Below are 26,493 nucleotides of genomic sequence, written 5' to 3'. Positions count from 1 at the left end.
ATTATGCAGAATGGCCCATTTCAGAATCATATATATCATGTTATTGGACAATAATTGTTGATGCATTAATGTGTTCATCACTTTAATGTTGCAGCTGGTAAAGGTGGAGCTAATTTTAATTACTTTATATACTGCTGGGTAGCTTAAACTATAAAAATATATCATAATTTATTAGTTGATTTATAATTTGTATTAATAATCTAAATCTGCAAAGTAACTAGTAACTAAAGATGTCAAATAAATGTAGTGGAGTAGAAAGTACAATATTTCCCTCTGAAATGTAGTGGAGTAGAAGTATAAAGTAGCATGAAATGGAAATACTCAAGTAAAGTACAAGTACCTCAAAACTGTACTTAAGTACAGTACTTGAGTAAATGCACTTAGTTACTTTCCACCACTGCTTTGATATTAATAACTCATACTGTTGGTGTGGTTGTTTGTACAAAATGTACATACAGTAGACTGCATGATTTGCGATTAGGTGGTAGGTTTTGTACTCAGAATCAGACTGATCAAGTTCATTTTTAAATTGATAAAAAATATTTACTTTTTAATAGTAGAAAATAGCTTTACAAGTACATTCAAAGTTTTACTAGACAAGAAACTTCTACATTTATCACAAAACAATGAACCAACAAGAAGCCAGAAAAACTAGAATAAATACTATATTGCAAATAAACAGACTTGACTCAAGTACTCAGTGAAAAAGTACCTGACCAGGACCTGAAATGGATCGGGTTACTCTGAAGTTTGGTGTGTAAAGCTGCTGGAGTTTCCAGAAGGTTCCCAGGTGATGAAACAGAACCGCCTCCTCCCAATCACAAGAGTGCTTTCCTACATTAATCCCTTTTACAGAGTGGAATATTCCCTGTTGTACGGATATGAAAAAAACGTGAGGAAACTGGAAAACAGATTTTTCACGAGTCGTGACCCAGATTTAAGGAAACCACTGCGAGGTAAACAGGAAAAATTGTTTACAGCTGAAGCTGAATAGCAAGACACCAACTGGCCTTCATAGCTTTGATATAAATGAGTGTGTTCCAAAAAAGTCTTTATCCCTGACAAAGGCATTTTAGCTGAATTTCTGTGTTTCAATCTGTGATGTTCCTGTGTGAGTGTGTCAGGAGCGGTGGAGGCGGAGGCGGAGGTGGAGGTGGAGGTGGAGGTGGAGCAGCTACTCGGGCAGCAGGTCGTCTCCCAGCTCTTCATCTGCAAAGTCGTCTTCCTCCTGACGCTTCTTGGCCGCCGTCTTCGGTCGCTCCGTCTGAGGCCCCAGAGGATCCACATAGGACGCATCTGCACAGCAGAGGAGGAAGGTTTTACCACAGTCACAACTTTAACTGCCTGAGACTTGACTTGACTTGGGTTCCGGTGACTTTGACTTGTACTTTGATGACTTGAAAAGGTTTCTAAAGTCTTGACTTGAGATCTTGTGTTTGTGTAAATGACTTAGATTGAAAGTGATGAGATTTGTTCCAGCAGACGACTGAATTTAAATTCTGTTTTCTGAATTTGTATGGAATGATTGAATTTATTGAAGTTGAAACTGATTCTAAAAATCAAACTCATGATGCTCTTACCAAGTTTTTATCCTATTAAAACCATATTGCATTGAAAAGTCCTAGATATTTAGTTTTCTTTAAGATATGAAATTGATACTGGACTCTTGATTTGTTCTGACTTGGCTTGCTGTTCTACATTTAGACTTGAGACTTGACATTAAAGACATAGACTTGACTTGGTAATCTACATTTAGACTTGAGACTGACTTGAGACTCGAACAAAGTTGACTTGGTCACACCTCTGGGTTTTACTCATTAGGAAATGGGGAGAGAGAGAGAGAGAGAGAGACTCACCCAGGTCTTTCTGGCTGCTGGCCTCGTACGGCTCATGGGAACCGGGAAGTGACTTCAGCTTGGAGCTCAGCCGCTCCCCCTTGGCGCTGGCTCCCTGGCTGCTGTGACCACTGTCTGCACACGCACACACACACACACACACACACACACACACACACACACACACACACACACACACACACACACACACACACACACACACTCAAGATTAGCAAATGAACAGTCGGGTCAGGCTCATGACTTTTTTTAAAGCATCACATATTTAGAATTCAGATGTTATGTTGCAATGTGTTTCACGGTTGGATCAACATCAGTCCGACTTGCTGAAGTTCTTTGATGCAACTTTCACCTCATCTAAGTGTGTGTGTGTGTGTGTGTGTGTGTGTGTGTGTGTGTGTGTGTGTGCATGAATATGTTACATGTGCAGGACTCCTACACATTTTCCTTTTCAAACTTTCAGACTTTTTCCAGACCTTCATTTCTAAATTGCAATTAAAGATGTTGGTCGGTGTTCAATACGTCTGCTGATAACTAGTCTAGGCCATGTAACTCTACAGCAGAGGATTATTCTGCACTAGGGCTGGGCGATATGGTTGAAATCAATATCATGATAATCATAAGGATTTTTCTCGATATCAATATATATCATGATATGGTTCATGTATGCAAAATCACGTTAAATAATCAAATGAATGTTCATCTCATTGAACTGAATGGTAATGTTAGGTGTTATGTCAAACAAAACTGAAATTTTCAAATAATATTCCTACCATACCTCATTTTATCAGAGGTTTTAAGTAAAGTTTGCTTGTCATCATCAATTTAGAAAGCAGAAATGTGTGTCACGATATTAAAATATCTTCATATCATCATGATATGATTCCACTGAAAGACGATAAACCATAATATTGAATTATCGCCCAGCCCTATTCTGCACCACAACAAATGTCACAAATGTCAAATGGCAGCTGATCCAAACACTACACTGATTGTGTAGAGCTATGTCTATTGGGACTGAACAATATTTGTACATATACAGTATTTCCAAACGTTTGTGCGCAATTTTCAACCTTTTCACGATTTGGCAATGATCACACATGTTTCACATCATCTTCTGTGGGTTTAAAAACATCTACAACCCCTTGGTCTTATGAAACCCTTTCAGAATACATTGGATAAACTCAAAAATACATGATGGTCCAGCTGAAAACAAAGCTGTTTGTCTTAGTTAAAGTTGACGTTTTGGGGATACAAGGTTTTCACTGTGACAGTATGTTGTTATATATGTGTGTGTGTGTGTGTGTCTTTGTGTGTGTGTGAAGGGGCAGCAGCATGGCCTAGCAGATAGAGAGACTGTCCTGTAACTAAAAGGTCACAGGTTCAATGCCTGCAACAGCTGTGGGTCCTTGAGCAAGACTGTAAGTTTCGCTGGGTAAGAGAACCAGCTAAGAGCCTAAAATGTAATGAATATGTTTTTTGTGTGTGTGTGTGTGTGTGTGTTCCAGGCTGACAGGGCGGTCTAGCAGACTGAAGGACAGACAGAGATAACATCTGGCAGCCAGGTAGCCTTGGAAACTGTGGACAGCAGAAAAACAGGAAGGAGAAGGAGGCGCGACACTCCAACATCTCCCTCAACGCTAACTGAGCTCTGCACTGGAAAATGGAAATCTCTTAACATTTTTTTTTTCCAGCATTGTCTACATGGCACTTCTGCTTCATAACACACAGAAAGGGAAAGAAAGGAAAGAGGGATGACATAACACAGGTTTGGAAGCCTGACTTGAAGCTAGTGCTGCAAACTTGATCGTGTGAAATAGTTTCCACAAGGGCAATAAATAAAGTTTCCACTCCTCCATAGCACACAATGACCAGAATATATCTTTGGGGGGGTTGATAGTGTTGTTGATCGATCCAGTGACTCAACTTTCTGGCTCACTCTCTTTTCGAAAAGCCATTTGGTACTCTTTTGGAAAATGCTTTGAGCATAAAAACAGTAAAAAAAAAAGTAAAATATATTGAATTTCAGCACAAGATATCGGCTATCAGCAGCTTTAGTACAGATATCACTCTCGGTAACAGCCTTCAAAGACCCATATCTGTCGAACCCTAGTTTGAATGAATGTATTTATTTGCACAGGCGCAAAAAGACGACAAAAATGAGATGACAAAACGCAGAAGAGAAAAAAAATGACAAAAATAGATGAGATAGATCAGTGAGGGAAAGAACTGTCGGGCAGCACAGGTTGAATGACGCAGGTTTTGGATGCGTGAGAAAACAAACTGGCCGTCCCGTCCCGACGCACCGGGTCACACAGTGCAGCGCTGCAAATATGCAGACTTTACAGAAAAGAGGGAAAACTCTCAGGTGCGTTCGAGGTTTTTCTCAAATATCCGAAAGCGATGTGAGCAAACCGCTCCCTCCCCCGTCTGCCAGAGCGCTCAGGGTAAACACTGACAGGAGGAGAGGAGGAGGAGGGGAGGAGGAGGAGGCAGATCCACATCACAGCAGCCTGTCAGGAGCTTTCTGGGCTGCTGTGAACCTGAAGCAGCTCAGTTTGCTCTCATAACACTTTACTGTACATTGGATTTATTGACCTGTGTTCACCAGTGCAAAACTATCCTGAGGACAATGCTGCTGTGTCAGTGCGTAATGAAAAATGCACTGTTTTAAAGGAATAGTCCACCCAAAAATGAAAATCCTGTCATCATGTACTCCCCCTCATGCCAAATGAAACACAGGTGAAATTTGTTAGTCCATATAACACACAGGGAGGCTGCCAGCACAACTTGGTAGCAGCCTTCTCCAAAACAACTGAAGTCAATGGGGACCTGTTCTTTAGAGTTCCAAAACAAAAACAGCCAAACAATCACACTGTGAATAGAAAGACCTATACACCATTATTAGTTAAGATTTGCACTAAATGATGGTGTAAATATACTGTAGGTCTTTTTGGAACTCTGAAGAACTGGTCCCCACTGACTTCAGTTGTTTTGGAGAAGGCTGCTATGGAGTTGTGCTGCAGCCTCCCTGTGTGTTATATGGACAAACTTCACCTGTGTTTCAACTGGCATGAGGGTGAGGAGATGATGACACAATTTTCATTTTTGGGTGAACTATTCCTTTAAGTGGTAGGGGGATTTGCAATAGAACTAACAACTAAGTCAACAAAACAGCCCATTTTCAAAGATACTTTAACAAGTCCTTTGGCTCGGCAGTAAAAAGAAAAAAACGTTAAAGCCGTTTTTCTCAGTTTGACACTCTGAACTTTGAATCATCACGTATGTTTTCTTTGTCAAGCACTCTGTTTGGAATGGCAACAAGTAAGAAATTCCTGAAATAAAAATGACCGCTGTCTAGTTTCCTCATGCACGAGTGGCCAGAAGCACAATCCTACAAACCTACATGCTGCATGTTATCTTGGGAGCTGTAACGTCACGTACCTCTGCCCGAGTCCAGCAGCGGACTGCGCTGCTTAGTCTCAGAGTGAGAGACTGGGCAGCGGAGAGGAAGCAGAGAGAGAGAGAGAGAGGGAATACAGGCAAAAGACAGATGAGGAAGGGAGCGCGAGAGAAACAGAGAGACAGAAAGAAAGAATGAAGGGAAAGAGTTGTACTGTAAAGCATTGCACACATAAGAACAGCGCAGATCAGATATGGCACAGAGGGAAATAAGAATCTGCTGTGTGTGATGTGTGCTGATGAGATCTCATTTTGTAGTCATTTTATAACCTTTATCCTCTCACCTGCTTTGATATCCACATCTGAGGCGCCATAAGGAAGTAAGAAAAGCATTTAGCATCAAAAAACATCTGAACATACTACTACTTGATACTAAGCATTCAGGGAAACAAAGGAACTAACATGCCTGACAATGCAGAAAAGCTTCCAAATGTTCCTTTTAACATATCCAGTTTCACTTCTGGCATTGGACAATTATGAGACATTAAAAGCACACAAGTTTGAGATTTTCCTAATCTAATTCATCAAGCCACTGGGGAGTAATGGAGGTCCTGGCAGGGTGGAGCAGCAGACACATTAGCAGGTGCCTGCTGTAACCGAACTGCAGGACACCGCGGGCCTCCGGCTGCACAGCAGAGATAAAGCTGGGGCTCGTTAAAAGTTTTTTGGCCGCTCGCTACTTCATCTGGCTCGTCTCTGAAATGCCTCGAAGCTGCTGATGAGCCAGCTTTCCAGTGGCAGAGCCAGCGCAGAAAAGCCTATTTGTCCCCATTTGTTTCTGGATCTGAAGTGGAAGAGTGATATCTAACTGGAAATGTTTGTGTTTTCCACTGACCCGAAGTCTCAGTGCCTGAACACACTCATCCTACCAGCCTATCAGATACTGTCACTCCACTGAAGGATTTAGAATGTATCATTTAACGGGGAGAAAGAGAAATGAGGGAGGAAGATTTAGCATTTGACCAACTCAACCTTACAAAATGTCTGCTGTTAAACGGCCGGTCCAAGGCACTGTGATGTGAAGTAAAAGCCAAGGACAGGATGCAGGAATTCATGTGAAAATTCATGTGTAATATGAGGATTTTAATGTGTAAGATGAGACTTTCAGTGCTGGCAATTGTCGTCCCTCCCACCTCACATCTGTCCTACACTAATCCTGCAGGATTTTCCAAACAATCCCTCTTGGGGGGCGGGCGCTAAAAAACAATCGGGGTTTCACAGCACACGTCTACAGCCTTCTACTCTACTTGACTCCATGTGGAAGTAAGGAGGAATACCCGGGATGCTGGCCTTCTTGGGAGAGGAGAGGACGGGCGTGGAGCCGCCTGCTGCAGCAGCATGTGAACAGCAGGGAGGAGGAGGAGGGAGCAGAGAGGGAAGCAGTGACACACATTAACAAAAAAAAAAAGACAGAAAATGACGATGAAGGCATGTGGATGAAGACTGACGGAAATGATCATAGGCGATCCTGTAGTCCTGTAATCCAATACTGTTACAGTTTGGGGTTTGATTCCCACTGGGGCCGCCCAGACGGAAGATGTATTCATTCAATCTTAAAAACAAGTACTTGAGTAAGATTCAGCCAGAGAAATCTCTTCATGTCCCGTTTAAAAAACCATCAAGGATAGCTCAACTGCTCAACAGTTTTAATTAAAACCCTAATTTGATTTAATTTGAAGATTTGGTTTGTGTTGTGAGATAACGAGCGGCTAAAACCACAGAAAACATACAGTATATCAGGTTATTACAACAATGTTTCTTCATACGTTTTTGTGCTAATTTTCAAACTTAAACTGTGAATTACCATATTCTTTTTCCATACATTTCCAGGCCTTGCAGACCTCTGTAGGAACCTTGTATGTTATGGTGCAGTGTGACTCACCGCTGCTGGCGCTGCCCTCTCTGCCTTCTTTACGACCTCTGGCGCTGCCCTCCCGCCCCGACTTCACCCTCTGACAGAGAGAGAGAGAGAGAGCGAGAGAAAGAGAGATATTGAAATGTCAAAATGCCAGAAATCATGGTGCCGCTCCGCTATGATAACAGGATGTAGAATAACTCTACGCAACTGGAAATCTTCCACCTTATCCACTTTTAAAGAATGGATAGAGAATGGATTAAGTACAATGGCAAGTTATGAGCGGGTTACTTATAGAGTGGCTGGGAGGGAAGAGCTGTTTAATGAATGATGGGGCCTGTTCCTTGCCCAACTGTTGGATATAACCTACCTTAGCATAATTTGTATTGGACCAGGTATGTGCTGTTTATGCTATGTAGATTTCCTAGGGTGTTGTGTTTTGTTTTTTGTTTTTTTTTTGTCTTCATTTTGATGCTCTGTGTTTTTGTGTTGGTCGTCTGGCTAGATTTGAATGTTATTGCTGGACTGCAGACTTTTTTCTTTTAAAACCTAACCCTAACCCTGTAACTGTTATCTCAGTGTAAATGTCTGACCAAAAACATTAATAAAAAAGAGAAAAAGAAAGAGAGAGAGAGAGAGAGAGAGAGAGAGAGAGAGAGACAGAAGTCATGGGGCAGTAAACAACAGATGAGGACAAAAATCACATCAAAAAACTCGGAATGTACTTTGACCACCATCCACAGCAGCTTTTAATCAACCAGATGGGTTTCTATGGTGCAAAAACAAAGACAAGTGCACTTAGAACAAAACAGAGGGATCATGTTGGATTCTGCTGACGTCTTCCTCCCATGCTGAGCCAGTGGAGAGTGAGAAGAGGAATGATGTGAACCTGCACCTCTCCATCTGTCTCTCTGTCTCTTCCTCTCTCCCTGTTCCTATCTCAATTCAATTCGATTTGCTTGATTGGCATGGATGTTAGATGCGCAGCATTGCCGAAGCATCTGCATGCAACTGAATAAAAATGATAAAGCTTCTGGTGCGTAACAATGAACAAAAAAGTCAAGCAGATACATTCAAATAAAGTCAATGATTAGTTGAGGCTGGATATATAATGAACAAATCAGTAAAACTCTCAGATATAATTAATTCTTTTCTCCTATCAATTCAAAATGCTTGCATTGGCAATACAAAAATTAAAATAATAATCCGTAATCCAACCTATATCCAGTTCATAAAGCTTTTCCACTGTCTGTTCCTCTGCCACACAGGAAGTGATGCGTTTTACGTTTCCGGTTTGTTTGGAATCAACAGAAGAAGAACTGGGTAGTTAGCATGAGCAGTGATAGCCACCATGGCTGAACGGACAAAGAGAAGAGAAACTCAATCTGCATCGACAGAAAACCCAAGCCCCGCCCACACAGTTTGATTGACAGGTGATCTGTGGGAAGTGCAGTGCAGAAACACCAGAGTGAGGCTGAGGGACAAAGATGGAGACTGAAGAAAAAACAAGCGGCACTTGAGCCGCCTGATGTCCCGCCATTTTTCCTCATTAATATGTAAGTTTATGCAGCAAGGTGGTCCAGCATGCATTAGCACTTTAATATGACATAACAATTAACATAACAGATACAACATCAGACAAAGTCGGAATAATCATCGTCATTCAGTTTGGAGACGTTTGGAATTAATGAGTCAACTCTCTCTCTCTCTTTCTCCCTCTCTGTCTCTTTCTCTGCCACTCTCCGGTTCCCCTCTCCTCTCTCTCTCTCTCTATCTCTATCTGTCTCTTTCTATCTTTCTCTGCCAGTCTCAGGTTCCCGTCTCTCTCTTTCTCTAGGTCTCTCTCCTCTCTCTCTCTCTCTTTCCATTTCTTTCTCTGCCAGTCTCAACCCCCCCCCCCTCCTCTCTCTCTCTGTCTCTCTCTCTCTCTGTCCCCTCTGAGCAGGACGGGTTCAGCTCCAGCAGTGTCTCTCGGTGCTGATTCAGGAGCAGCTGGTTGTGATTGGGCTGAGCTGTCGTTCCTGCTGGTCTGTCCCTGGCTCAGAGGAGCGTCTCCTCGGGCCCCGAGGCACGCGGCTCCGCTCTCCTGGACCGAGTCTCTGCGTTAAAACCTCTCCGGCCCGGGACTCACATCAAACATTCAAGTCTCTGACCTTTGACGCCGAGGCTTAAGGAAACACTGCTTCTCTTGTTTTGCGGGCGAGCCACCAAAACATCTTCCTGTCATCCATTTTGGGTGATGATACCACAGTTTAAGAACCACAGATGAGAAATCCTTTATGGTGTCAGCACCTACTAGTTAAAACAGGCTGAAAAATGATCTAAAAAATTAAGACTTGTCCCAATTAACCAGTTTAAGGCCTTTGTGAGAGACATGGTATCCAAGTCAATTGGACTCTGTTCTTGTTTTTTACAGGTTGTTTCCTGACTGCTCCTTGTCTCTGTGACTGTCTCTCTGCTGGGTCAGATGTGTTATGTGTTTTAACTCACAGTTTTGTTGTTTATTATAATGTATTTAATTGTTTTGTTTTGTTTTATTGTCTTTTATAATGTTCAATTGCTTCTGTTACTACTCCTTATATAAACTCTGCTATACTTTGGGCATTTGGCTGGCTGTCTTATCTAGATCAACTTAAAACAGTAGAATAAGCTTAAAATATTCCTGTGACCTTAAAATGATAAAATGAGTGAAGCAGAGAGAAACTTAAGATGAGAGTATAAAAGAGCAAGTCAAGAAAGGAGATATTAGGGGGTGTAATGATTAGCATCAGATCTTCCTAACCCAATCATATCTGTATATACGTTACATGACAATCTAAGGGCTGGGAGTTCGTTTTGAAAATAGCACATTTCTCCACTTGCATAATTTTTTAGTTTGCTTTGCAGAAAAACTAAAATTAGTTCAGTTTGCTTTGCAGAAAAACTAAAATATGATGAAGAGTTAATTTCCAGTATCAGAGGATAAAGGAGGACAATTATCATCCTGGCTGCTATTATCCCACTTACCGCTCCACTCCATTCAGATGTATTGTAGGACACTTGAGCTTAAACACTCACGGACAGCATCGGACCTGCGGTACTTATAATCTAATTTTCCCAAACACACACAACTTGTTTTCAGTGACCCGGTGTCAAGTGGCGCGTCAAACCTCTTGAACGTGTCTGCTCTGAGCCCGGGCCTGATTTCTGGAGCGTCAACAGAGGAGTGAAACAGCTGGTTTTCATGAAGTTTCTGGAAACCGCCGTGACCGTTGACCCATTTCGTGGCAAAAAGGACACCATGTATGTTTCCAATCAGCGCGTTGTTGTCCAGGAATAAAGTAAGACGACGGGAAGCCAAGCCGTGGACGAGGAAAAGATGATTAATGAACGCTGGTGAAGGCCCTGTAGTATATGGCTGCAAACTAAGCGGCTTATTTATTATAATTGCTCAGATGTATGATATGACCATATATGAACATTATATTATATCACCAAGCTGGTCTACTGGAAGAAGGTGTAGTTCAATCTAAATCTGATGCCAGCGCACAATAGACATGTCAAATGATTTGTGAGTTATGGCTTCCAGTGTGTTCGGTCTTTAAAGTGGCAATACACAACAAGATGCCACCTGTCAATCAAACAGTGTGGGCGGAGCTTGGATTTTCTGTCGATGCAGTTTGAGTTTCTCTTTTCTCTGTCTGTTCAGCCATGGTGGCTATCGCTGCTCATGCTAACTACCCAGTTCTTCTTCTTCTGTTGATTCCAAACAATGGAAAAGCTTTTTTATTATTATTATTATTATTTTTTAAATTATTTCTTAATAAACTGAACATCTGGCAGACAGTGGAGACGTACCTGCTCTCTGATCTCCTTCATCTTCTCCACCTTCTTCAGCTTGGTGGCGTATTCTTGGACCTCCTTCAATCCCATGTCTGTACACAGCCTCACCAGGAAGCGCAGGCCTGGACACACACACACACACACACACACACACACACACACATATAGAGTTTTAGTATCCTCTACACATTGTTCGGTGGATCATCAGCTGTTCATCAAACTCCTGTTGAGAGTTTTCTACACAATCAGGATGACTTACATTCTACGTTTTCCGGGAACTTGCGGTGGATGTCTTTGTACGTTTCCAGAGATTTCTGGTAGTTTCCTGTGTTGAAGAAGAAGAAGAAGAAGAAGACGAAGAAGAAGAAGAAGGAGGAGAAGAAGAAGAAGAAAAGAAGCCATGTTCAAGACATCTCAGTCGACTCTTTACTGAGTGATAATTCAGTAAAGTCAGGCTAAGTCAGTGGTTCCCAAACTGGGTTTTAGGAGTTTCCAGCAAAATGAGGAATAGCTTAATTTCACTATTATTTCAATCACCATAAGCATATTAATCACAATTCTATCATATTTCCTTGAATACTTACTTAAGAGTCTTATTATGTACTTAAAATACAGTTAATATGCAGGTTAATAAACTGGAATAAAGCCACTGAGAAGTAAAGAACAGTGTCTCTCACCACTTCTCCTGTAGCAGCTTGCCACCATTAGCTGCCACTTCACTTGGGTCGGCCTGAGGAACACAGCAGAAAAACACAGTGTCAGTACAAGTCAGTACAAACAGACTGACAAAAAGATGGAGTGAAATGATCTCTCCTCTTAATTCAAGACAAAAAGTAGTTCCAGATGAGAAGGGGCTTTATGGTTGAGGCAAGAATACTGAGAGTCACAACAGCCAAAACAAGAAGAAATAAGACACTTGAATGACTTTAACTAAATCAGGAGAAGAAGAGGGTAGAGAATGACATCATTTCAGATATTTCTCAGATGACAGAAACAAGACTGAAGACAACTCCTTGGGCTTGACTCTCATAAATGTGACCAGAATCAAAAATGACTCCCAAATGTTTGGCAGTCTCTTTGATATAAATTGTCTAAGATTAACAGGGATTTTAAAAAGTTCCATTTGGCTTGCTAAATATCATGCTGTTATCTTCTAAACTATGTGGACTAGTGGTCACTTACTGAATGAGTGTGGCTCTCTCAAAGTACTGAATAGCCTTCTCACAGAACTGGGTCTCGATGTAATAAGCGCCGAGCCACTCGATCACATCAATGTTGGAAGGGAAATACCTGAAGGACTGGACAGAAACACAGCTTAGACAACAGACTGCTTAGACAACAACACCATTCAATATTGTAATGTGGGAGAAATCGGTAAGGACAGGTGATTTAATTGGTAGCTGGTGGTTATTTCCCACTCTGCTCTACAGTTAGGTTAGGAGTTGGGTTCAAAAAAGTCCAGCAAAATGATTTCTCAGTTTTTTCCACACTCTCAGTCCTATTGTGTCGTACAAACCACTATACTACATGGTTAGCTACACCAAGAGTTTAAGATAACCTCTGTCTATACCTATCTATGGTTCTGAGTCTGATTCTCAGGACCTAAGACTGTGTTGCAGTTGCTTGAGAAAAGAGCGCAGAGTTTTCATCTTATTCACTAACAAATTTATACAGATTAAGTTGTGGTGCAAACAAGTCCTTGAAAAGAAAACTGCCAAGCAAACAGCCCCTTCATCACCAATAAGCACAAATTGTGTGCTTAAACTCTAAAACTAATCCACCGAGGCTGATTCCATTCTAACTGCAGCTTTCACTGGTCTTGCTGGTGACGATGCTGCAACTTGAAGTGAGACAGCATCCGTTCTGAATGGACAAACTCTTTGTGCAAAGTCTTCACACTGCCTGTCAAAGGATCTTAGATGTGCTACAATAATTTGGGGGAGTTGATTGTTACTGAATTGTTACTGAATTGGGCGCAGCCTTGATTTGCAGGCTAACTAATACTAATACATTTTTTTTTTTATTTCGAACATGTAAAAAAAACAGATAAAAGCAAAACAAGAACAATAAGATGAAATAAACAATAAACATATACAACAAACTCAATAAACAAATTCTCATAAACTAATAAACTAATGAACTAATAAACATAAGTTAACAAACAATAAACCTATACAACAAACTCAATAAACAAATTCTCATAAACAACACAAATTAAATATTACATGTTCAAAAAGGAGTAGGAAGAAGTATACACTTATTTTTTTCCTACCCCTTTCTCAGTTACTCATCCGTAAACTCTTATATACAGTTTATAAACAACTATCCCAATTCTATGTACAACCCAATACGATTTATAAACAACTGGTCCAGTTCTAAGTTCAACTCAAATATCCACCCGATGTCAATAAAATAAAACAAAAAAACAAAAAAATGTTAAAAATATTTTTTTTGTATATCTTCTTGAACTGATTTATGTATGTACTTTGTTTTAACTCCTCATCCAAACCATTCCATTCAAATAATTACAAATAACTATTATGTGAGCAAAATAATACGATTTACATATAATTAACATATGCATGACCATGACGTGCAAAGAGGCTTCCTTTTTTGACCAGCGATACTAGGCTCTTTCCATACGTAGCACTCAGTAAAGACGTGGCAATCCGATTTGGTCACGTGGATGATATGGCGCTAGTTTTAGTTTTGAGACGATATGATTATATTTTATCAAAGGTGCTTTCAATCACGTCACTATGTTTTGTCAGTGCGCAAACTAAATCCACTTCAGTATCCCGCTGTACCTCATAGTAGTACTGGAAAGCCTGGGACTTGTCTCCCTCGCTGTCGTACAGCTCTCCCAGTTTGGCGAGGACCTGCGGGTCGGTGGGCGTCACGCTGATGAGCTGCATCAGCCACTCGATGGCCTGCTGGGGGTCCTCCAGCAGCTCGTAGCTGGGCGGGCAGTCAAGGACCGACACTGGCTCATGTGCGGGTGGATAGAGAAAGAGGGTTTATGACTGGAAGGTTGCTGGTTTGATTCCCCTGGGCTGCCTGAGAAAATGTGGTGGGTGTGGAAAAATATGAGTACAGCCTTCCCCTCCCATGACAGCCAAGGCAGTTAACCTCATCTGCTGCAGTGGCAAACAGCAGGAGACTGTGGTTGTACTGGGCAGCTCCCAAGTGTGAATGTGTGTATAAATGTGTATAAATGTGAAGCAGGGTGTTGCTGAAAAAGATCATAATGTGCTCAGTTGACTAAAAAGATGTTATAAGAGCTATACTTGTACGTCCACACACACACTAATATATACATCCACACTCTCAGATAATCTGATGTAGAAGCACATGCACATATTTTACAGCTTTGTTATGCTTCGTCTCCACTTTCTAGAACCAGGTCATTTTTGTTTTCTGTTCTCTCACTCTAGCGCTGAAATTAAATGTTCATTCAAGAGATGAGAGAGTGAGATGTGCTCGTTACTTTCAAACCCCTGCTGTTCTTTGGCTTATTGACTAATCAATGGCATGCAAACCAAATAATACCATAACACAGCTAGACTCAGCCGGACTGAACAGAGCTAGCAGAGACCAAAATGGGTCAGGAGCCAAAATGAGTTACAGGTCTATTTTTGCTCCTGGACCACTGAATCCCAAACAGATAAAGTATCAGTCTTCACTAGTTGTACCGTGACAAACACACATGCTGAATATACAAACACACACACTGTTCATCAGTAGGATACAGGCTGGCCAGCTGGTACATGACTTGGGCGCTGTTCCTCAGAATGGCATGCAGCTTCAGGAAGCAGTCCAGAGCCTCCTCCAGACGATTCAGTTGCTTGTAGGTCAGACCTGAAGGAGGAGGGAACGGTCTATCAACTGGTGTACTTTTCAGACTCTATGGCCAATCTAACTGCATTCCTAAACATTCAAGCTTTTACACTGGACATCCTGTCGTGATATGACAGCATTTATTGTCACAAGGTTAATATTTAGAAGGCCAGTATGAAACAAGAGAGACAAAATTCAAAACATTCACCAGCTCGTGTAAAGAAATTGATATTATATTGAAGAGAAAACTGGTCCTTGAACCTATTTTCTGCATTCTGGGAATACATTCAGTAGCATTCAACCTTAGCCCCTCTTCACTGAAGCTGCTTAAGGTGCTTCTTTTTAGTGTAAGGAGGATGTGTTCTTCTTCAGTGGATTTCAGACTCTGTCCCCACGGTTTCGCGATGGATTCGGAGCGTTATGGAACTTATCCCTTTAGACGCTATAAGCTTCTGGCTCAAGGACAAACCATTTACGTTTTTTTCATATTTGGGACCCCTTTCTGGACTATATTGGAGAGGACGGGGCCCAGGCCCTTCGGAGTGGTCTCTACGGACTAGCATGGACTGAGATCTCGAGGTACATTTCCATGTAGGTCTTATTGTTTAATATGCCATTATCCCATCATTATGCCTGATTACCCTTGTTATACCTAATTGCATTAACCTTTTGTCTTGGTGTTTTATTTTTGTTTTCTATTATTTATTTCTTATTTATTTCTTATTTAAATTTATTTCATTTTTGATTATTTGACTATTTTTTGGTTCTTGTGTGTGTGGAGAATGTGTTCGGTGTTGAGGGTAAGGTGGAAAAGAGGGTAAATATTTTTATCATGCTTGTTCATCCTTAATTGTCTGACCCTCTGGAAATCAATAAATATACTGTAAGAAAAAAAAAACATTCACCAGCTACCAACAAAAGTTAACATCATTCAAAGCTAAATTTCCTCTTTTTTATCGTTTGTGCCTGCTATGCTCTCTAAAGGAACTCGCTGTATTGTTATTCAGTATTATATCTCAGAAGTGGATGGTACCCAGGTTGTAGAGGGCCTCGGTGCAGGACGAGTCGTTCCTCAGAGCTTCTTTGTAAAACTCGGCAGCCTTCTCGTAGTCCTGCCTGACGAACACCGTGTTGCCCTTGTTGATGAGCGCGGCCGGGTTGTAGCGGTCGGCGGTCATGGCGAGGTCGGCGTAGCGGTCGGCCTGGTCGTAGTCCTTCTCCTGCGAGGGGTCAAAGGTCAGAGGAGGAGCGTGCACTTGACATCTTCAGCTTTAAAGAAATTTGGCTTTTCAAGTTATTATTATTTCACAATACACGCACAAAGTTATTCATATTCCTGTTTATAAATGTGGAGATGAATATCAATTAGCAGGGCGGGGCCTCACCAGGAAGTAGAGGAAGGAGAGGTTGGTGGCTGCGGCGCTCTTCACTCTGCTGTCCTTCTTCTCAAACGTCTTCAGAGTCTCCACAGCCTGGTAGGAGACAAGGAGCAGTGGCTTCATCCCAGTGTATTAACACAGTAACACTGCATAGGTACTTAGTGGAAAAGTACATGACAGTTTCCCTGATATATAATATACACACAGAGGTGTGATGACCAGGGTCCCTACACAGTTTCAGTGTTAAAATTCCATACATTTTCCAGATCTTAATTTCTTGATTTGAGTTGAAGATTTTGGTGTTCAGTATGATAACTCTGCCATATCACTTCATAGCAACAAATATGTGTAGTCATATGTATATTAGGACAGTATAGCAATATTTTTCCATGCTTTATCACACCTTTTTGTTCAATTTGTGCCTGGAAATTACCAAATTCTTTTTCCATACATTTCCAGACCTATGTAGTAGGTAAATACAAACTGTAGAAATGAAGAGTTTCATTCCAAAATGAGATATTCACCATTTGAAAACTATGACACCTACTCTAACAAAGTGATGTCCAGCATGAAACTAAAAATCATTATTAATTATTATTTAAGTTATTAGCTATCTGGAAAACTTGACATCCAAAGGATGCAATCATCTGCATTTTTGAAATAATATTGAGTGATGAACGACACAATATTTCAGTTCAGTGATTAACATCAACCACCTTTTCCCCCAAAAATATACATATAGCATTTTGAAATGAAAACCCTCACATGTAATTGCTTGTTACACCCTTGTAAGTACATTATGTATTCAGGAGATTTTCATTTGAAGTATTTACATGGTATTACTGTACTATGTACAGGGAGAGAGGGGACATGCTGATGTCAAATTACATTTCCCTACCCAGCAGAGTAGCAATTACCATCATCAGTTAAGTTATTATTTTAACAAACCACCCTCACATCAGCCCCTGTTATTCTCTAGCTAGGCTACAGCTGGACTGATGCTGCAGGTTACACCACCCCCACTTCCTGTTAGGGCTGAACGATTTTGAAAAAATATCTAATTGCGATTAGTTTGACTAATATTGCAATTGCAATATGATTTGCGATATTAGAGGGAATGATAATTTTTACATCATTATTCTCATTTTCACTGAAAAACATATTAAAATGATTTTTACGGGGATCTATACCAAACAAAGATGTTTTCTGTCTGTAGAATATGATGTGTAGGCCAGGACATCTCTGCAGCACCACAATATTTAATTTAAAATGCTATTTTGACACACATTTCACCTTTAGCAAATATTGCGCCTCCTGCGATTTGAAAATTGCAGTAGGTCATATTGCGATTTCGATAAAATTTTGATTAACTGTTCAGCCCTACTTCCTGTGAGAGCTACATACATACATACATGCTTCTTTACTAATCAGACATAATGTCAGAGAGTGCAAGGAGGATCAGTTAGATTGTGAGAGTATACACGAACTGATGTTTTTTCAAAATGTATTTATCCAGGGAATGTTATTTTTTTTCCAGCTACATACAGATGGAAACAGTCTTCCATTATTTCTACTGGAGCAACTGAACTGTGTTAAATGCCTTGCTCAAAGGCACATTAATGCTAGTTACTGAGGAAGGGGAGAGGGTGATTCATTCCCAGATCTTTCTACTTGGTCCAGAGATTCAAACCAACAACTGCTTCTCTAACCTCTCTAGACAACTGCTGCTCTTTGGAACATGCATGCTCGAGTAGTGTTGTTGTTGTGAGTAGTTTTTTCATGCCAAAAAACAAACAAAAAACACACAAACTACATGTGAACACAGAAACAGAAGGCACACATACCTCGACCTTAGGCATGCAGATGGAGAGGAAACAAGGAAAACAAGAGTGAATGGAAGGAGTGAGAAGAGGAAAATTAGAGTCTGAACTGCTGAAACAGCTCCAGCAGGGAAACGGCCATACATGAACAACAGAGCCAGGCAACAGCTGTACAGAAATACAATGTTGAAAAAAAAAAGATAGAAAAGTTTGAGTTTTAGCTCTCTGGTTTTTAGCTCTTTCAAAGTTTTAGCTGTTTTTTCCCCTAAATGGATAGCACATTTTGGAATGAAACTCTACAAATGTAATTAGATTACACCTTTGCAAGTAAATTATGTATTCAGTTTTTATTTTAAGCATTAACTTGAAAACTTTACTTTTGAAATTCTGATTTAAGACTTTGGGAAAAATGTGCATGTTCTCAAATATTGCACCAGCAGCTTCCAGCCAAATGTTAGCCAATTTTGTCTCTTTTGCTGGATGGTAAATTATATGGTGATATATCCCACTTCAAATGTATTTTTGTATGCATTTCATTACATACAAATATAATATTGCATATATGCTACAATAAGACCAACTGAAAATGAAACAAGACTGCAGTCAGTTTAGCTGCAAAACAACTAGTCCTAACCTACCTTGCCATTTAAAAAAAATCAACACAGAAAAATGTGCTGGGTTAGTGCTGTAATAATATCAGAGAAAGATTACATCAGAGAAAGATTACATACTTACAAGCATACTGACTGATGCAAATAGACAGAGGCCAATATTGTCTTTATGTAACTGACGGACAGAGCTGTCTGTGCTTTTTGGAGGCAGTGGCAACAAAGCTATATTGACCTTTTGTTGTTGACAGTCATGATATAAGAAAACTAGCATTATGTAACTTTTTATGTACATTTATTCCTCCTTGGCGCAATAACATACCTTTCATTTGTGCTTGCACATCCTCTGTTTTCTTTTCTCTCTCTATCGGCACCTGACCAGTAGTGTTGATTGGACATATTGGCGTTTGATTACCATGAATGTCTTCATGATTGACACTTTAACGGCCCTGTCCTCCACTGACTGCTCTGCTCCATCAGATCAAGTGAAGAGGCATCACTCTGCTCACAATATAAATGTATTTATTTTTTCTACACAGTTAATATCATGCCATTGTCGTTTTGCCCACAAAGTCCTGCATCAGAATGTAAGCCATTATATTCTTTACAATCTGCCTTTGCGGGGCAAAACATCAGTAGAATGGTTTTAATATTGCAGAACACGTAATTACAAGAGGCTATTTAATTTAGGGCCCGAGTGACACCTCTTCACTTGATCTATGCAGCTTTGTTTTCGGCTGCAGTTTGGAGCGCTGCCTTCAGTCTGTAGGATGCTGTCTGCTTAAATGAAGCCCTGTCAAGTCTATGGCGCACTTTTTTCATACGGAGATACTCTCTTCATTCAACTAAGGCGTACCAGGAGGTGGCGGTACGGAATAAGAAGTAAGGGTACTCATGTGGACAAAAATCAGAAGTGCTGGAGTGACAAATATAGATTCCTAAATGAAGTGGTATTACCCTGTCAGTCGGTGAGACAGACACACTGACCTGGTTGCAGTCCCTCTGTCTGAGGTAGGTGATGGCTTTGTTGATCTCTAGATCGTTGGCCAGCTCCACATACTGAGAGCTCTTCACCATGTCCACACACCTAAAAAACAACAACATAACACTTAACTCATTTGTTATTTAATGTCAAATATAGAATGCATGATTGGCAAGTTTAATCTAAACTTGGCCAATCACGATATGGCTCACATATAATCACACATAATCACAAATAGTCAAATTAATGCTCATCCCACTGAACTGAATGGTAATGTTATGCATGATGTTAAACAAAACTGAAATTTTCAAATACTATTCCTTCAAAATATTTCATACCTCATTTTTTTTTTAAACAGAATTAGCTTGTTATCATCAGTTCAGACAGCAGAATTGTGTGTCATGATATCGTAAAAATCACCATATCATCAGAATATGATTCTACTGAAAGATGATAAACGATAATACTGAATTATCTCGCAGCCCTATGTTGCTAACAATGTGTTTCAGTGTCATGATGGTTTTCTTAGACAATAAACTGAGGTAAGAAATAAATGAAAAAATTTGAGGGACGCTATTAAAAGTACAAACAATCGTTAAAAACAAACAGAATAGACAAATCACATAATAAAAGTGAACACCAACTATCAGTTTATGGTGGTGCATTTTTAACTGTGGCTGGGTGCTTTGGCAGGGAACTGACCAGCCTTTGTTGGTTCTTTTCTATATTTCCAAAACAATTTAGAGAGTAAAATAACTAAAGTTTTCATTCCACCGCCCACTGTGGCCAGCAGATGAAAGAACAGTCTAAAGATGAGGTGTAAAAATCCTCTTCAAGGACTGTCATGGAGCTGAAGTCCTATTCCACTGTGTATTGCCCTCTGGTGTTGAGATATGGGGGGGAAAAAAACATAACAACAAACCAGTCGAATCCAGCGGCGAAGGAAGTCTCAATGGCCGGAGCGATGAGCTTGGCTGAGGTCATGATGAACTTCTCAGCAAGGGCTTTTCTGTGTAGACAGGGAGAGAATCCAGCAAATGAATGGTACATTTACTAAACACTCAATCAACGGGATAAATAAAAGATCACAGCTCACACTCTGCCTTTTAATTTTACTTCTCCACTTCTTGTGTTTTTTTGGGGTTTTTTTTTTAAATTTGACACTTACGGTTTTATTTTTTTATTAATATATTGCTGTTAATTGTTTCTTTATTGAACCTAAACAAACATTAATTGCTTCTATATACAGTAGACCTATGATACACACACACACACACATATATACAGAGTGGTCTAAGGACTAATTGGAAAGTTAGATCGGCCTGGCCAATCTTTAGTCATCAAACAATCTTTCACAAACACACACACACAAGCACGCATACACACACACGCATACACACGCGCACACACGTGCGAACAAACACAAACACAAAACATGTGTTTACTGTTTTCTTCCATTTTCTTGTTGTTTTTATTTATTTATTTTATTTTATTTAATGAATTGTATTTTTTTTTTCCATCTCATTATTGAATTGTATTATCCTTGACGCTTTGGCAATATCGCTCATCTGACATTCATGCCAATAAAGCATACTGAATTGAATTGAATTGAATTACAAGATACAGACAGAGAGTGTGTCTGTGTTTTGTTAAAGAGTACAGTGTGTTTTGATGAGAGATTTTTCTTACTGCTCTCTCTCCATCTGGTGCAGCCTGTCGTTCTTAATGGCCTCGATCACCATGTTTGTGCGAGTGTCATCCTGTAAGAGATGATAGGATGAAATAAGAATTAGGATGCAGGATATTGAGAGAGTGAATATAGGTTCAGTATATGGGCTGTACTGCCCTGCAAAAGAAGAGGCAGTTACTTCAATTTTGGTTGAAAATGAAATTTGGTCATTTTTTGTGAATCAGTGTTAGGTCTGAGAAGAGAAAAGAGAATTTACCTACAGGGTTCAATAGAGTATGACATTATTAAAGTTATAATCTGCAACATTTTCATATAAATAAATGTCACTTTTGCAACTCCCTATCACCAACTGATAGAAAACAACCTATTCCATTCAACCTATATCCAGTTCATAAATCTTCTCCACTGTCTGTTCTAAACAGCCAGTGTCTGGTAGCTCTTTCCTGGGAAAAATCCTCTGCCGCACAGGAAGTGATGCGTTTTACATTTCCGGTTTGTTTGGAATCAACAGAAGAAGAAGAACTGGGTAGTTCCATGGTGATAGCCACCATGGCTGAACAGACAAAGAGAAGAGAAACTCAAACTGCATCAACAGAAAATCCAAGCTCCGCCCACACTGTTTGATTGACAGGTGATCAAGGTTATTATCAATAACGAAAACTAGGTGTGAAAAAACATTTTCGTTAACTGAAATAAAAATAAAAACGAGGCTTTACAAAAAAACGATAACTAACTGAAACTGTATTGTGTGTTTACAAAACTAACTAAAATAAACTAAAATTATAGAAAACATGTCTTTAATTTTCGTCTTTGTCAATTTATTTCATACATAAGCCTAGTATTTTGAATTTTTGAATCTCGCCCCTGACAAATACCCCATATTACAAAAAGACTAAAACTAACACTGAAACTAATAAAAACTAAACTAAAACTACCGTATTTCCTCTAATATTGGCCCGGGCCTTTATTTACCTCAACTGCAGAGGGTACCAGGCCTTTATTGGAAGCAGGCTTATATTAGAGACAGGCCTTTATTTCTAATTCCCTCTGTTTGATAAGTATATTTGCTCATATTTTAGTACGAAGCCTCCTTGTTTTCTGATCTGCTTCTGTTGGGGTTCATTAGGTAGCCGTTTTTTTGTTACTGCAATGCCGATAATTACGGTAATCGACGACAGCACGCTCCAGAGACTTCCGCCGGCCGAGCCATCTTGTGGCACACTGCCATCTTGTGGCACTTGTACGTTACTACAAACTACAGTAACATTATAACAGGCACCAGGAGCTTACCGGTATCCACCGTTGTTTTTTCCTTTGTTTTTCTCTCCCGGCCTGTATTTGGGGGCCGGCCTTTTATTTGTTTGTGACGACCACGGCCCCGGATATTATCGGAGACCCGGCTTTTAATTGACTACCGGCCACTATTTTCAAAAGCATTTTCAAAAAATAAAAACTAAACTAAACTAGCAAACCCGCTTAAAACTAATTAAAACTAAACCGAACTGAAAACAAAAAGTCAAAACGAAATAAAAATAAAAACTTCTGAACGAAGAAGATACCACTTAAATAAATCATACGACTCACATTGGAGGGGAATGTACTTGTCGTCCATGTCGATGCCCAGAGGGACGCAGATGAGCTTCTGGAAGCCTTCTTCATCCTCTCCCTGTCCCCGATGGGCGTAGTAGCACAGGATGAGGTTGAAGCCCGTCTTGATGTTGGGGCTCTCGCTCATGATGTGCTCGAAGGAGGTGATGGCGTCCGAGTACTGGCCCATGCGGACGAAGACCACGCCGATGTTCTGCATGATCTTGATCCTCAGCTCCTTGTGGGCGTTGGAGATCTGGTCCAGCGCCATGCGGTAGAACTTGATGGCTTTCGGGTAGTTCTTCTGTTTGAAGTAGATGTTGGCCATGATGACTTTCAGCGGCCTGCGGGGCAGAGGGAGGCGGGGGGGGGGGGGGGGGGGGGGGGGGGGGGGGGGGGGGGCACGGGCGAGTCGGTCAGTATGCAGCTGTCCAATATAGTCCAACATGGGGCCGGACGATAATTCAATATTATTGTTTATCGTCTTTTAGTGGAATCGTATTGTGATGACATGGAGATTTTGTGATATTGCGACACACAATTCTGCTAAAAAAAATCATGACTAAAATGATGATAAAATGCACATTTTATTTAAAAACTCTGACAAAATGAGGTATGAAACATTTTAAGGAGTATCATTTAAAAAAAAAGAAATATAATCCCACACACGTCTACACTTGCATGGTACTTTTAAAGCTGGGTATTGGCAAGGACCTCACGATACGATACGTATCACGATACATGGGTCACGATACGATTGTATCACGATACATATTGCGATACAGTGCAATACTCTACATAATTTACTGAAATTTAAAAATAGAGCTGAAAATACAACTTGCTGTGTACCACCTGGGTAGTCTAAATGTACATCACATTATATTGATAACTCAGCGGACAAATTGAGTCAAACTATTTCATTCAAAGGGATTTGAGGGAAATTTAAGGACATTTTAAATCCGTTAAAACAGGAATAATTTTTTTAATGTATCGATACGAGGGCTGAAAATCGATACAGTATCATGGAAAAAAATATTGCAATACTCAGCTGTATCGATATCGAGTTTCTTCATCAGACAAAGATGATCTTCGCTAAAGTCCTTTTTTCTTTAAGGAATATTATTTGAAAATTTCTGTTTTGTCTTACATCACACCTAACATTACCACTCGGTTCAATGGGATGAACATTCATTTATTTAACATGTGGTTTTGCGTATGTGAGCCACATCGTGATATATATCGGTATTGAAGAAACCCCTTACGATTATCGTGATATGATTTCAACCATACTGCCCCCAGCCCTAATCCAACAGATCGCTTCTGTTGATTTTCATGTTTTAACTTGATGCTCCCGTCATCAGCTCCTCTCACCTGCGTTACTGCAACATCTGTTCTTCACGATGACCTGGTAGCTGTTCAGGCCTCTGGGTACATGTCGTTATTCGCGTACTGGTTGGCGAGGTTGAACAGAACCTGGACCGCACAGAAACATTCAGCGTTTCTTCATCAACCAACAGCAGCAGGGCAATGAAGTCAGCAATGTGTGTTTTAACCACACATTGTTATGGTTACAGACAAGAAGCAAAAATTGTCATGTTATAATGAAATCATCTATTCAAAGTAGAGCTGGGGTGATAATTTTATATTATCGTTTATCATCTTTCAGTGGAATCATATTGTGATGACATGGTGATTTTGGGATATCATGACGCGCAGTTCTGCTGTCTGAACTGATGAGAACAAGACAAATTTATTTAAAAACTAAAAACAAAATGAGGTATGAAAAATGTTAAGCAATATTATTTGAAAACAGTTTTTGTTTGGGAATTACACCTAAAAAATGAGGTATGGTAGGAATATTATTTGAAAATTTCCTAACATTACCATTCGGTTCAATATCATATCATGACATGCTTTTCTGCTTGTCTTTCATGCTGTGGCCCATGACAAAGTGCTCCTAATTTTTATTTTATTGTATCCTGGTTTTAAGCTTTGTGCATTTGATTTGGATGTTTATTGTGTTTTAGTGGGACCGAACAGCTGACACCCTTGTGTACAGCTAATGGGGATCCTTATCAATAAACAATACATATAGTTAAGAATATTGTTATGATTATTTTGAAATTGATTCCAACCATATCGCCCAGCCCTAATTCAAAGAGTTTCGAAACATTTTTAGCCGAGAGCACAAATACGATTTTTTGCCTCAGAGTCTGAGAATCAAGCTCATAAAGGAATAGTTCACCCAAAAATTAAAATTCTGTCATCATCTCCTCACCCTCATGCCAAATGAAACACAGGTGAAATTTGTTAGTCCATATAACACACAGGGAGGCTGCCAGCACAACTTGGTAGCAGCCTTCTCCAAAACAACTGAAGTCAATGGGGACCAGTTCTTTAGAGTTCCAAACAAAAACAGCCAAACAATCACACTGTGAATAGAAAGACCTATACACCATTATTTGTTGCAAATCAATCAGCTGTAGTTAAGATTTGCACTAAATGATGGTGTAAATATACTGTAGGTCTTTTTGAACTCTGAAGAACTGGTCCCCACTGACTTCAGTTGTTTTGGAGAAGGCTGCTATGGAGTTGTGCTGCAGCCTCCCTGTGTGTTATATGAACAAACTTCACCTGTGTTTCAACTGGCATGAGGGGGAGGAGATGATGACAGAATTTTCATTTTTGGGTGAACTATTCCTTTAAAACACAGTATTCCTGAAACTTAGAGCCTAGTAGAGGTTTGTCCATTTCAGCTACTGATTCATAGTTTAGAAACCAATCTAATCTAATCTGTCTCATCTGGGTGTGTCCATATAGTTGAGTGGTTAAGTCCACCGCCTCCAGAGCCAAAACCAAGGCTCAAATCCTGACAGAACTTTCCCTGCTGTGTCTCCCTCTATACTTTCCAATGTCTGACGCCTGAGTAGAAAACTGCGAGCAGACAGCCAGTTGTCCTGTTCAGAGAAACATCAAGGTAAGCAAGGCAAGAACATAAAAGCAACACATAAAAAAAGACGATCAAATGCAAATTAAAGGAAAAATCCACCCTATTAGTGATGTTAGGTTATGGACACATTTTGCTGTTTGGTGATCTATTTTTCTCAGAGACCAGAATGCAATGCAGCCACAATGTTGAGTTAAGGGGCGTGACTCTCACTTTTCCCTGACTGGAATAATTCTCGCTCTCTTGCTCTTATTATGTTACTGCATTGTGGGAAACGTAGGAAATAACTGAAGTAGAACTCGACGAGGCAGGTTGAGAGAAAGTGGGTTCACAAAGAAGTAAATTACAAAACTTCATCAACAAAATTACTCCCGAAATGCATTGAACTTCACAGACTGATGATATATATAACAGTGTGAGAGTATGCTGGGGTGGATTTTTCCTTTAATAATGCATCATTACATAAAAAGCAAGTCTAGGAAAGTGAGTTTTAAGAAGAGATGACACTGATTTATCCAGGTTACTTACAGAGTAGGTGAGGTCTAAGTTGATGTGGTCGGCATTTCCAGACTGCTCCCTCTGTCTCACCAGCGCTCTCTCCTTCCTCCCTGCCTCTTGGCTTTTTCAAGAGCCTAGAGTAAGTTACGCATG

General features: G+C 40.2%; 1 protein-coding gene across 1 annotated transcript; it reads right to left on the bottom strand.

Annotated features, from left to right (window-relative positions):
• Nucleotides 1-598: 598 nt before the first annotated feature.
• ift88 (intraflagellar transport 88 homolog) lies at nucleotides 599-26,460 on the bottom strand (the record flags this gene model as incomplete). The annotated part of the gene is given in 20 exon segments (XM_071536161.1): nucleotides 599-1,296; nucleotides 1,857-1,970; nucleotides 5,298-5,348; nucleotides 5,600-5,617; nucleotides 7,198-7,267; nucleotides 11,008-11,114; nucleotides 11,252-11,317; nucleotides 11,670-11,722; nucleotides 12,175-12,290; nucleotides 13,800-13,950; nucleotides 14,742-14,850; nucleotides 15,863-16,049; nucleotides 16,215-16,301; nucleotides 19,624-19,723; nucleotides 20,541-20,627; nucleotides 21,308-21,385; nucleotides 22,901-23,236; nucleotides 24,263-24,317; nucleotides 24,320-24,368; nucleotides 26,371-26,460. Coding segments are annotated over 20 exon segments (2,046 nt in total), but the record flags the coding sequence as incomplete, so codon positions are not given.
• Nucleotides 26,461-26,493: the final 33 nt, after the last annotated feature.

This window comes from Centroberyx affinis, unplaced genomic scaffold, assembly GCF_046629955.1.
Source record: "Centroberyx affinis isolate AG114_WGS23_722 - 3 ecotype Tasmania unplaced genomic scaffold, CSIRO-AGI_Caff_v1 ptg002837l_1, whole genome shotgun sequence".
Lineage (NCBI taxonomy): Eukaryota > Metazoa > Chordata > Actinopteri > Beryciformes > Berycidae > Centroberyx > Centroberyx affinis.
Note: the sequence above shows the minus strand (reverse complement) of the source record. Positions and strands in the feature narration are given on the sequence as shown.